Source organism: Microchirus variegatus, assembly GCF_963457635.1.
Source record: "Microchirus variegatus genome assembly, chromosome: 6".
Taxonomy (NCBI): domain Eukaryota; kingdom Metazoa; phylum Chordata; class Actinopteri; order Pleuronectiformes; family Soleidae; genus Microchirus; species Microchirus variegatus.
This window is the reverse complement of record NC_139807.1, coordinates 27,379,110-27,392,373: the sequence shown is the minus strand read 5'-3', so window position 1 is coordinate 27,392,373 and position 13,264 is coordinate 27,379,110. Positions and strand designations below refer to the sequence as shown.

At 42.0% G+C, this 13,264-nt stretch overlaps 1 protein-coding gene across 1 annotated transcript in view; it reads left to right on the top strand.

The window, feature by feature from the left end:
- The first annotated feature begins 2,013 nt into the window (after positions 1–2,013).
- Positions 2,014–13,264, top strand: part of tjp1a (tight junction protein 1a) — a 57,897-nt gene continuing 46,646 nt past the window's right edge. The window contains exon 1 of the mRNA XM_083891085.1: positions 2,014–2,268. Within this exon, the coding sequence (XP_083747211.1) occupies positions 2,245–2,268 (24 nt within the window). The 5' untranslated portion in view covers positions 2,014–2,244. The remainder of the gene's footprint in view (positions 2,269–13,264) is intronic.

Genomic DNA, 13,264 nt, shown 5'->3' with positions numbered 1-13,264 from the left:
CTCTCTCACTCTCACTCTGTAACCCTAACCCTAACCCGAACCCCAACCCTTACCCTAACCCTAACGTTTACCCTAACCCTAACCCACTAACATAGGACCTTTTTTTGGGAAAAATGGGGAACCTATGTTCATAACATAGGTTCAACATGGGAACATAGGACCCGGGGAACATAGGTACGACCCCGAAAACAGTATAGTGGTTGATCTCCACCCTTGAGATAAAAACCGTAAGTTCCAGTCCATGTTGACTTCAGATATACTTTAGAAATTAGAATTTTTTTGTTGGTGATGTACGGCTGCAGGTTTTTAGTGCTGTTCATCTGACTTGTTCGTCTCCTGAGCGTGACCCCGGCCTTTCGTGGAGGTTGTACTCCTGCTCTCTGCCCTCAGGACATGTCCGCTGCTCCTGACTCTCAGTATCAGCCTGGCAGGATTATGTCTGCTGGGAATAACCCCTTAGACCACCAACCCTGCCGCCAAAAGCCCTCCAACGCAGGGAAGCTAAACAAGACACAGAGGAAGTCATCATTAGAGGAGAGAGAGAGGGAGATAGAGAGAGATGGAGGGAACGTGATTGCACCGTTTGTTTTTAAAAGACAGGGCGTGTCTCTGTTCACATGCTTACAATCACATGTGCTGGAACAGTGGGCACTGCACATTATTTTGGCCCACACATGTTGTTTGCTGGAAACAGAGGTAAAACTGTGAAGCAATGCAAGCTGAGATTGTTGCATCCTGTGGGTGGGGTGTGGTTTAGGAAGTCTCAGGGAACTCCACTGAATGGCTTTTGTGGTTTCCTGTGAGGTGACTAAACCACAAGCACTGCTAATTTCTCCTTTCTCGGAAAAAAATGTTTTCTGTTTGTTTTAATTTATCCTCTCTTTTTGTAAACTATTTAACACACTGTAGACACAAACCCTGTGATTATTATGAAAGGCTAACTTTAAAAATATATATATATTCTGCTGATGCTTGTGTTGTCCTGAGGGCAGGGTTTCCCTCAGCTTTATGTTACTCTGCTCTGAAATGTCTTTAAGGAGGATTCAAGATTTTTATTTGTCACATGTGGATGTACAAGTACACCCCAGTGAAATGACATCGCAAAACAAGCCCCTCTGTGCAACTGTGAAGCACTAATAAAATAAAATAAAATAAAATAAAATAAAATAAAATAAAATAAAATAAAATAAAATAAAAATAAAATGTTTATATAATATAATATAATATAATATAATATAATAAAACAAAATAAAACAAAATAAAACAAAAAATTAAATTTAGAGTAATTTCCAGATAAATATAAAATATTTACGATACACAAGAAATAAAAAATAAAAAGCAATAAAATGCAATAAAATACGGAGTGAAAAAAACTACAAAAAACCTCTGTTTTGCCTCTGCAACACACGAACACAACACTGTCCGTCACCACACTTTTGTGAGGCTCTCAGCAGCAGCAGCATCGCCACAGACAGCCGCGTCGCTTCTCCTTGTTGTATCCCGGACTCTTTATTCCGCGGGACAGCGGAGGGGTGCTCACTTATTTAAGCGCAGCGATAATGGCTCTAACAAAAACGTGAAGTCAAATTGATTAGGAACGTGCGAGTGTGGACACGGGACAAAGTCAAATGTGCTCGTTGCGGGAGAAGTTACGGTGTAAAAAAAAAGGGAATTCCCCCCGTTTCTCCGTGATGTTCGCGTGCCTCTGTGCTTGGAATGGTTCGCTCCGCACAGCCGCGACACTGCCGCTGCTCCCAGAAGCTGGGAGACGTTAGAGAGCCCTTCCATTGCTGTGTGTGTGTGTGTGTTTGTGAGAGATGCCTCCTCCTCCTCCTCTTCCCAACTTTTCATCCAGCGGTCAACGACGATAACAAGAAAAACGTCCGTGTTCCCCCCCTCTCCCCTCTCTCTCTCTTTTTTTTAAAAATATACCCCTCCAACTCAACTCCAGTTTCGTCCATGACTCGGTCGCCGGCTGGTGCAACGCTAGCGCTACGGACACCGACGATAAGATAATGAACTTTGGACTTTACGGTCGGCTTTTCGTGACATGTTTCCCGTCGTCCTGGATAATATAAAATAACAGCGTAGCCCGGCGTGGCTGTTTAGCAGCTGGGCTAAAAACAACAACAACAAAAAAAACTCAACTGCAGAGGAAAACGGCGCACTCTCCCAAGTGATTATCGAAGCGTTGACGGAGGGAACTTTTAACCTGTCACTTTTGAAGGGGAATAGGAGAGGAAAATGTCCTCCAAAGCTTCGAATAAGGTAAGGTACCTGGATGATGGTGCGGCACTCTCGTACTGAACGGCTAACAGCGGCTCGCTGTGTGCTAATTGGACGTCCCATACAAGTTTGTTGTTGGTGCTAGCATGTACTCAATGGTGGCTGTGTTTTCACTATACGACAGTGTGTGTGTGTGTGTGAGAGAGCGTTTAGCTCAGGGGGATTTTTCTGTAATCCACACCTATGGCATAGCTTAAAACCCAGCCAATGTTGTGTTTTTCTTACTGTATCACGTTAGAAATCATGTAAATAAACTGGGAAAAAAAGTGCCCACCCAGCTGTGTCCATGCAGTCTAAGCTCAGCAACCACCTGTTGATGTGTCTGTGTGTGTGTAGTGCGTTTTCTTAGACAGTAGCACGTGTGAACACATGAGGTTTTAGCATTCATCTGTTTAAATTCATGCCTCGATGCAGGTTGTGTTTCATGAATGACTTGTGTATACTCATTACGAGTAAAGTCGAGGAGAAAGATGCATTTTTTTAACCCATAGTGTGATCTTTAAAAAAAAAATCATAGTATGACTTCATTCAATAAACAAACAAACACACACAAGTCATTCTTAAGTGAGGCCTCAGTTCAAAGTCCTTTTATCTGGCTTTGATGTACCATCACAGTAGCATTAGCATGTGCTTGTTTTCACCTGCAGCACATGTGTGTAAAACATGTGTTTAAAAATAGACAGGGGCGGGATGGATTTCTGTTGAGCCTGGCACTTCTCTGGAGAATATATTTTACAATATACATTTTATTGGATCATCCTACCAAGCAAATCATTGCAATATTTAGTACTCAGAAAAAGCATGAGCACATGTAGTGTAGACTGTAAATGAACTCTGCATAATGTGATAGTGATGTGTTTAAAAATAAACGAAAATACCAGGAAAAAAAAAATACAGCAAAATAAAAATAAATAGATATGAGAGTCATTCCTCATATCTGACCTCAATGTGTATCCCACAGCGAATCCATCGCAAATGAGGGGATTCATTTATTTCAGTTTGACAAGCGTGGAATGTGCCGTGTTTGTCTAACAGCGGTGGTGATATTCAGGTTGGGGCGGTTGTTCTAGTTAGACGAAACCAGCTTCATCATGTCAACTGATGACGTTATGCTGGACTGTTTGAAGGTCTAAGTCACACCTTGACATAACACTTACTACTGTATCGTGTGTGCTTTTGATTTCCTTTTGCATTATTGTAATTCCAGTCATTCCTCCTCCACTTTTTTTAATTGTTATTTATTGTTTTGGGAAATTTAAGTTTTGTGAATGCCTTTCCCCCCCCCCCCGAGTAGTGTCACTTTTCAATACAAGCCTGAACCGATTTTGTCATGACAAGGTCTTGATGAATGAAGGCTTATTTAAACCAAACAGCATGGACACTGTTCATACTAATTGACACTACATTGCTCGTCTGTCCCTCAGAATAAACTATGAGGGTTGCGTTTTTTTGATTCAGATGTCACTATAAAAAGGAATGAAGGTGTGGAACAAATAGTGTTGATTGAAGTTGCATGGTAGTAGCAGCCTGGTTGTTATTACTAACTGCTAGCTTTTACAAACACTGGAAGTCATATTGTGTTGATTTCGGCCATTTCTTTACACATGTTCATTGCAAGTCAACTTTTGGCATTTTTCTTCTGGTCTCAGCATTTTGTGTTTCTCTTCTGCAGACTCTCCCTGTACTGTTTGACATGACTCTTGCGTGGATGTAAAGGAGGATAGTGGCGCTTAAGCTTGTTGTGGGGGAACTGATCTTCATCAAAGATTGCAAAGTACACTTTTCTGGTCTGTGTCAGAGCTGTCATATCCAAACAACGCTCTCACAGTATTGTCATATTGCCCAGCCTTAGGGATTGGAAAGGTTAGCTAATTTTTAGTGGTTACTAAACTGTACACAGTTGACCAAACCAAAACATTTTGACAACAGATTCCAAAGTGTTAGCTTCATCTGCATTTCAACACTCAAGTGTTGTAATTCACACCACCTGACAGTTCAGATAAACTCCCACATGTTAGTCAGATACCATTTGAAGTAATGATAAACTGTCATAAATTGTTGCGGTATTTTCTGCCATGAATACGGTAATACATAAGGTTTGTTCACCTCAAGACTCGGATGTGATTAATGCTGTCATTTCACAATACATTGTACTGTGTTATTAGGTTAGTAGGATGTATATACAGGGTATCCGCGGGGTCTTAAAAAGTCTTAAATCCAATAATCTGACTTTAAAGGCGCCATATGTAAGAATGTGGCCAAAAACGGTTACCACACTCAAATTCAAAATAACAAGGTCTTTTAGGTTTATTTTTTTCTGCCATTGTAGCTCAGACGTAACTGGCAACCCGCTCGGCAGCTGAGACTCTACTGACTGCAATGATTGGTAGACGGCGGTAGGTGGCACCACATGCCAAAACATTATTTCAAAACATAAACATGATTTGCGGTCTGCAAAAAAATTAATTAATGCGAATATTTTGTCTGTACTGTTGTTGTTGGTGAGTTCAGTATGTTATATGAACATTATTCCTGAGTCTCTGTGACATATTAGGAGGATTTTATGGCCAGTTGCTTTAGATTCATTACATAATGCACCTTTCAGGCCTTAAACTGTCTAAAATTCTCCTAAAATTTCATAAAAGGTCTTAAATACAAATCTATTAACGTTACCTTTATTTAAACCACTTATAAACTTCAGTCTTGCGTTGAAATGTTTCTATTTTTGAGATTGCGATAACATAACTACAACACAGAACTAAAGTAGGCCACCTGTGCTGCCCGGTGAGAATTTATCGAGCACCACTAGCTAGTGTGCTGTTCGCGCACTGCGGTGTGTTACTGCTTAGCATAGCAGCGGAGAAAACTTAATGAAAGCCCACAGCTAAGCCGAACGATTTATGGCTCCAATTTTCCTTCATTTCTTTTGTACTTTTTTGCCAGTATGGATTTGAAATGGGTCTTGAATTTTATTCATTATGGTCTTAAAAAAAGTCTTAAGAAGTCTTAAATTTGACTTGTTGAAACCTGCAGAGACCCTGTATATATTTATGTACTTAGCATTCACTTCATTGCTACATTTGGATGAAAAGAGAGTGGAGGCTCTATGTCTGCCATGAAAGATCAGCACTACAAAACAGTAGTTTGTGTTAATTGCTGTTTAGAGGGGGGAAGTATTTTTGTGTGTTTCTGTTTGGTGCCAACGTTTCCTGTCCTATCAGAGTCAGAGCAGAGGAAAGGCTCTATGGTTGCCTTTGCCTCCAGGGTAGGTGGAAATCTCACTTGGTTCCAGACATTTGAATCTTACTTCATCAAAGGATAAGAGCGTTGGAGAAACAACTCTCTTAACCAGTCACACACAGTGACTTCACATAGCTGTGTCAGAGACATACACCTCAGGATATCTTGTAATCTCTGGATGCACGGTTGTAGTTAGCAGCTGAAAAGTCTGGCTGTGCTTGTTGGCTCACATTTGATTTCAAGAATGTCACATGAGCAGTGGAGAAACAAAAATAATTTGGTTGACCGATCTTTATGGATCACATAAAATTGATGTTTGTAATGTGTTGTGAATACTTTTTTTTTTGACATGAACTGTTTGCCACTCAGATAATCTTACATTTTAGTTTTTGGCCTTTGGTTATTCTTCACAATGGCAATCCCTTTAGCTTTTTAGGCCTGTGTTTCTCAAGGACAGACTGGAATAAGTGGAACATTCATTTGGATAGAGGAGGTGGTATTAATTAGAGTTGCACAGCGGGCCTCTGTTTTGCTTTGATGATTACACATCTCCATTTACATGACTGAAGGAGGGAAATGTAATTGCAGGGACCCAGTGCTCACAAGAGGAACCGAGTCTTGATGATGTTTTAGGCTCCCAATCTGGGTTGATGTTGTGATCGAGTATGAAATAACTAAAGCTGTGCTTGCTGTCTCTGTCGTGATATTAGGGGCTGAACCAAGGGTTGTGAGGTATAATTACACTTTAATTTTAACTTCCACAAACTAACCGATCAGTGCGAACAGGGAGAAAACTTAAAAGACTATCACACAAGCTTTTAATAATGACTGAATATGACTTAAAACACATGTGAATGAAAGGGTGACTCCAACCCACCGGGTCCTACGTACTAGACTGCAGTTGGAAGGTTAGCACAGACCACTGAACTAGAGCAGATGCCGAGATTTGTTTCACGTAGACCCCTGTAGACCATTGCTGCAATGCAGCAGTTGTAGAGTATAGGACTCAAAGATATAAAGCCTTGGGTAAATATCCCCAAACGAATCAACAGTAAACATTCTTCAGCAAGATTTGTTCAAAATTGACAATAGCACGAGGTAAAGGTGATTGCTGCAGTCACTGCTGTCACTGCCCAGAACTTCGAAGAGGGATGAGGCATAAACCACATAACAGCAGCAGCAGCACACAGGCTCACTTATTCCTCCTCACTCCAAGAGGCAAGTCTTTGATTATAGGCCCTTGATTCAAAGTATTGCCAGTCCTTAAGCAGAGCAGGTGTAAGCGGTCTTTGTACAAGATGTGGGGGCTGACAATTGGCCAAATTGAAAACAGCAGCTGGGTGCCTGTTGCTTCAACCGGGGCTTCAGTTTTCTTGGCTTGTTTGTCCCTGGCTATTACAGATCTTCAACGCAACATTTATGTGTTTAAAAAAAAACAATGAAACATGGCAGATTTTCACTAGTATAATCGTAATTTAAGTCAATGTCAATTAATGTAAAGTGGAAACACTGAAAGACTTGATTGCACGGTGGCTAATGCCAATCAGCCTGGCTACTTGAGATTTTCCAAATTTGAACCAGCAACCCAAAAGGTCAACGATGTGTTAAAGGAGAAGTAAGTAGTTTATAGTGACATCTATAGGAGAGGCTGAAATTTACCACAAAGAACTGCTCCTCTGCTCACCCCCTTCCTCACCCCCTTCTTTCCCTGAGTGCTACGGTGTCCTCAGCGCTACGGTGTCCTCTCCGTGTCAGCAGATGAGGTTCGTGAGGCGAGGGAGAGGGCGAGCTACCGCGGCCGTAGCAGACGAAGCGGAGAGAGAGGAGGCGGGACTTCCGCTACAAGTAAAGAGACGCTTGATTTGTTCTCTCGCGTTTGTCCTTACAGGCTCCGGTAGAAACATGGCGTCTCGCTGTTAACAGTGGCAATGCAACCGCGGCGCACGGCCATGTTATTTTACATGACACACTATTTGAAACACTACGAAAATGAAACAAAAACTATTATACAGCAACTAGACAATGCAGGAGCACATAATATGTATAAAAAAGTGGATTTTGGGTCACAAAACCCATAAATACTACACAGTGTCCCTTTAAGTAAAACACTTTTTTGACAATTACATTATCGAAATACACCGTTTCATCAGTCTGTGTGTCTGAGTTTTGGGCTGTGCGTTCTTTTGTCTTTCTGCATGAAGTCCAATATTCTTTCAAAGGGAAAGAAAAGGCCGTGGATTCTGATAAAAGCTCTTTTCGCATCGCCTTTTGTCGGACTCGTGTGCAAAGCATTGAGAGATTCCAGCTGTTCGTGTTGCTCTCATGCTAAGGAACAGTGAGGATATCAGAGATATTTGACCTGCTTATCCTCTCTCATCTCTGGAGGGAAATTCAGGGCAGATACTCACAGCAGGAGGCAGGTGGATAGCAGAGCGAGGGGGAAAGAAAGAAAAGAGAAAATACTTCTTCAGGGAGGAGGTGTTGTGGGAGGAGAGGTTATTAAAGGGGGTGAGATGGAGAAAATAAGAAGTGGGAGGGGGAGATGAACTGGCTTGGATCTGAGTCACACGGCTCAACTTAAAACATTCTAATGTTTTCTACCGACCTCACTCTCCAATAATCACAGCTTTGTAGCCCAGTTTCTTTTCATGTTATAAAGAATATTCCTCACTTCAGCACATTAATTCAAAAGTACAGTCCTTGTCCAGAGAGGGTCAAGTTCTTCCGTGTTAAAGACTTAAATATTTTTATTATGCACTTTGTCTGTAATACACGCAACTTACAATAAGTTGGTTGTTATATAAAAGTGTTAGGCCTGGGCGATATATATTGATTTTAGTTTTTTGTTCCGGACGATTTTAAAAATAAAAACATCGATTATTTCTCCTCTTCTACGGCGTACCTTTTGCCCCCGGGAGCTTCCGTGCGGAACCCCCTCCCAACTTGTTTCTCCGGACATGCGCGCGGATGCACACATAGCGACAACATTGCTACCGCAAACGAGTGCGAGAATGTTGTTACCAAGAAAGGACTAGTATCAGTGATTTTGGAAGATTTGCGGCGAGCTACCGCTGTATGCGACTGTATATCAGACGGAGTCTATGCTCCGGAGACCTCCGACACAAGGATTAATCTGAACAGTGCCGAACTGTTGATCATTTTAAAATATTTAACGGTCCCAAAAATGTGGGTTAATATCTGACAATTACCAGGAAAATGTCTAAAATCTCAATATTTAACACGGTAGTCTGGTCTGCAACTTGCATCTTGCTGTCGCTGTATTTTAGTCCAGAGACTGTGACACAGACACAAAGTCTGTGCTACGGTCATGGAGGACGTATTTAAAGTGTTTTAATCAACTGACCCTGAAACACTGTGTGTGTGTGTGTGTGTGTGTGTGTGTGTGTGTGTGTGTGTGTGTGTGTGTGTGTGTGTGTGTGTGTGTGTGTGTGTGTGTGTGTGTGTGTGTGTGTGTGTGTGTGTGTGTGTGTGTGTGTGTGTGTGTGTGTGTGTGTGTGTGTGTGTGTGTGTGTGTGTGTGTGTGTGTGTGTAAAAAGTCATGCATTTACACATAGTACACAAAAATTTAATTTTTTTATAAATAAATTAGGGATTTTATTTTTAGGCCATATCGCCCAGCCCTAAAAAGTGTAGATGGCAATGGATGATTGATCCTTTTTGGAGAAGTGCTTTACTTGCTCGATTGTCTGTAGCTCCTTGCTGATTGTGGAACAGCATGGTTGTGGTTCTGAATTATTATATTTTCCTCTGACCTCATTCATTGTTGATATCAACATCCGTTCTTGGTGATCCAATCACAGTGTTCCTGCAGAGCTGATCACAAAAACGACATTCAGAGGTGGTTTAAGGATACATATGATGATACTCCTTAGCACACGTTAACGCAGTCTGTTCTCAGGACACATTAGAGACCGTCTCCACTGCTGACGTCATCTGACCCACTGCAGTTTACACTCATTAACACATGATTTATTTTTTATGATTAATCTCATTTCATGTTACAGCAGTGTGAGTCATGCATTGATTTATCAACTCTACCACCTGCACTGATACACAAACATGGAACACACTGAAACATTCACAACAGACACTTACCAGTTCTGAACTGGGCCTCAGTGATTTACGCTGAACCAAGTCTCTCTAGATATAAAGCTACAACAACTGATCAATAATTCCATTCCTTCTTTCAGCATAATGTAAATCAATTGATCGGAGACTGAAGGACACTTCTTACACCTCCTCCTGGTCTCTCTGTTCACGGCCTCACAACTTTATCGTGACAGAGACTTTCATTTATCAGATCACAGGGCTGTTCAAGGAGAGAGCAGGTGCTCTGCTTGCAGTTTCACCACTCCAATCTCTGCATTTGTTTGACTATTTTCAAATTCGATTTAGCCGTCAATTGTTTTCCTGAGTAATCAATAAGTTGTTTGTCCCAAAAAATGTAAAAGGTTCAAAAATCTGTTGTTGTTTTTTGTCCACAAAACAAAATTTCTTCAGTTTTGATGATTTCTTTGCGAAGAAACCAGGGAATATTCACATTTAAGAGGCTGAAGAATCAGCAAGCTTGTTTTAATTGTAAAGTGAAACACACACCGATTAATTGAATATTAAAATTGTTGACGATTCATCATTGCAGTCTTATTCTGCACACTGATCTCTCCCTGTGTCCACCATTGAAATACAACGTCTTGCACTGCAAAGAAACCTTAAAATTAACGAGACAGTCGGAACATAAACGCAGTAAAACATGTCAGCATCAGTGAGAGACTTTCAGAGATGGACAGATTGCCTCAGGTTCCTCTGTCTGTGCTCATCTGTTTGAGAAAAGCTCAGGACAGAGAGAGAATTGATCCCAAAATATAACGTTTTTTATAACCTGTGGATGGATGTGGACCGGCAATCAACTTATTTCCAGCAGTCCTGCCAACTGCAGCTTTAAATGTATCCGTTAAAACTGAATTTTCCAGATGTAGTGTGGCTGTGTGTGGCTTGATTGAAATTAATGGATGGAAATATCGGTAGGTCCCTTGATCTTTATGAAACAGCCGGCTTATTAAAGCTCGCACACTCCCAGCGTGCCCTGCTGCGTCCTTTCAGGCATAGCAGGGACAGGTCTCTGCAGGGATTTATCATTCCCACTACAGGCACGAGGGATTTGACACTGGGCGTTTTGTGCGCGAGAGAGCAACGGAGAGAGGGAAAGACAGAGATAGTGCATCTGGCATCTGTGGCTCAGCTGGTTAGGGAAGAGAGAAAAGGGGCTGGAACAGATTCATCCCAAGGCTTGTTGTCCTACATGCCTTCTCACACACACACACACACACACACACACACACACACACACACACACACACACACACACACACACACACACACACACACGCGCGCGCTTATCTTTCCCAGTGTTGCGCATTTTCTGTCATTTCTGTCTGGGAAACTGATTCATTAGCCTTTGGTAGACAGTCAGCTGCCTTTTAACAGTTTGGTTCATCGTTCATGCATCAGCTGATGTCTATGAATCTCTCAACAGTCAATGCAGCATAGAGCACCAAACGTGGTGGCTGCTTTGCTACTTATTTTTAAAAAGAGCTATGTGTCATGTCCAGAGATGTGGGTGCAGACTTTCTCTGTAGTTTTGTAGTTTGCTGTTCACAGATGATGAACGCAGTGGGACATCGTTGAAGTGAGAGCCTTCAACTCCATTTCTCTACACGTAAATACACTTGGACATTAAGCAAAGACTATACTTGGGAAAACTGTCAGGAGATTCTCTAGAAAACTCTGGAGAAACTTGTGTGGATGCTTGTGGTCACACATCACGCCACCTCGCACAAACTCTGTGTCTCTGAAAAGCAGAATTACATGCTTGCTGATGCCTCTTGAACCCTATTGTCCTCTCTGTAGTGTGGATTAGGGAAACCCATCAAATTTGATTTAACTAGGGGACAATTTTAAATAGATTTCTGTTATGTTAATCACGTACTGTGTAGTTAACATAACTATGACTTCTGTTTCTGCAGTTTCTCTTAAGTGAAACATTTGGTTTATCGGCAGTGAATGTTTGTTGCCAGTCCTCTGGAGACAACATAGAGATATTCATGGGCTGAGTCTATGTACATCACTAATTAACATAATTATAAGGCTTCATCGTAATTTTGCAACAGTTGTACTTTGTAATTAGTTAGTTTGTTGCACTGAAGAATGGAAAAGCTTCCTCCCCAGTAAGTATTCTTTTGGGTTTTTTGTTTAGTTATCATTAAAAATCATTTACGTTTTTTATTTCTCTGTGCTCATATGCATATTGTTAAAGAATGCTCGGGCCCCCCTCCCTATCGCTGATCTCTTGAGGGAATGGTAATTATGTTGCCAGTTGAGTGCTGGGAAAATGGCCGCTACAACAGTAACTCATTAATTCACTAGAGATTCTGCCCCACAACATGCCTATTGTAGCAAAGTCCCAGCGAAGGCTCGGGAATGCTATTGAGTGGGCTTGGCTTCTCGTTTTTTTTATGGCAACATGTGAATCTGCAGCGTATGAGTTGTGGTTCAGTGTTGGGTAGTTTTGAAAGATGTTGCACAACATAAAATTTGAAAGTCGCCTTTTTTTTTTTTTTACTTCTGCGTAAAATATTCAAACTGCCTGCGCCACGTTTATGTGTGATCATTCAAATTTAGATCTTATAAGCGTAGTTGCGAGTGGAGTGTGTAGTTAAATCATGGCAGTGTCTGCATTTGCCCTTGCTGGTAGTAGCTAATAAGAGTCCTGCATGTGTGCCGCAGAGACAGGCAAACATGAGCAGACTGAAAGACCCTGTGCTGAATCACTCCTTTGTTTAAACGTGTGTTTGTGGGTCTCTTTGTGACTGCTTACCCATGTGGTACAGTGAGTTTTCGTGGCCGTCAAGCCAGCCGTAGTGTGAAGCGGAAACCATCATTTACAAACACTCAAACACATTTGTTTCTCAATGCTTTGTGACACACCCAGGACACTTTGAACCCTGCTACTTGACTTTTGTTTATAAACAACCTGTCCCTGTGTTACACTGAAAAGTCTGATGATACGAGCTGTAAAGGCCACATTATACTTCTCCGACTGCGTAATGCGTTATCCGTCTGCGTCACCACGTAGACCACTCGAGCCTTTATACTTCTGCGTCGTGGTGACGGATAGGCGCTGCAATTTCCCGCCCGATCAGTAGGGGTCGCTGCGCACAGTTGTTGTGCTTTTGGCTACAGTGAGCAATGGCGTCCGAGGGAGAAAGACTGTTGTTGTTGAAACAGCGGCCGTTTGTCACTTTTCTGTGTCCCGGAACGCAGTTTTAAGATAATTTGAGGCGAGAAATTGGCCATTAAGAGTCTAAACATGTGCTGTGTGTGTTAAGATATGATGTATTTATAGTTCGGCAGCGTCGAAGTCGGCGGTATTCAGCTCCGCCCTCTGTGGACGATCGGTGCTCACTGTGAGCCGGCACAGAGCAGCTTCGGCCTGTCCGGAGGACCAATCGCAGCTCTAGCCGTCTCCGTTGTCCCTTGACGGAGTGACGGACACTTAAAAAATATTCCGTGCACCCGGAGACGACGCAGAGGCTCTTCGACAGGTTCTGCGTCGACGCAGAGGACTCTGCGTAGCCTACGTAGAGCAGGAGTATAAATTGGGCTTAAGTTTGATGTTTAAGATGATGTCAGGTCGACTATCAGTGCTGTGGTTTCGGGA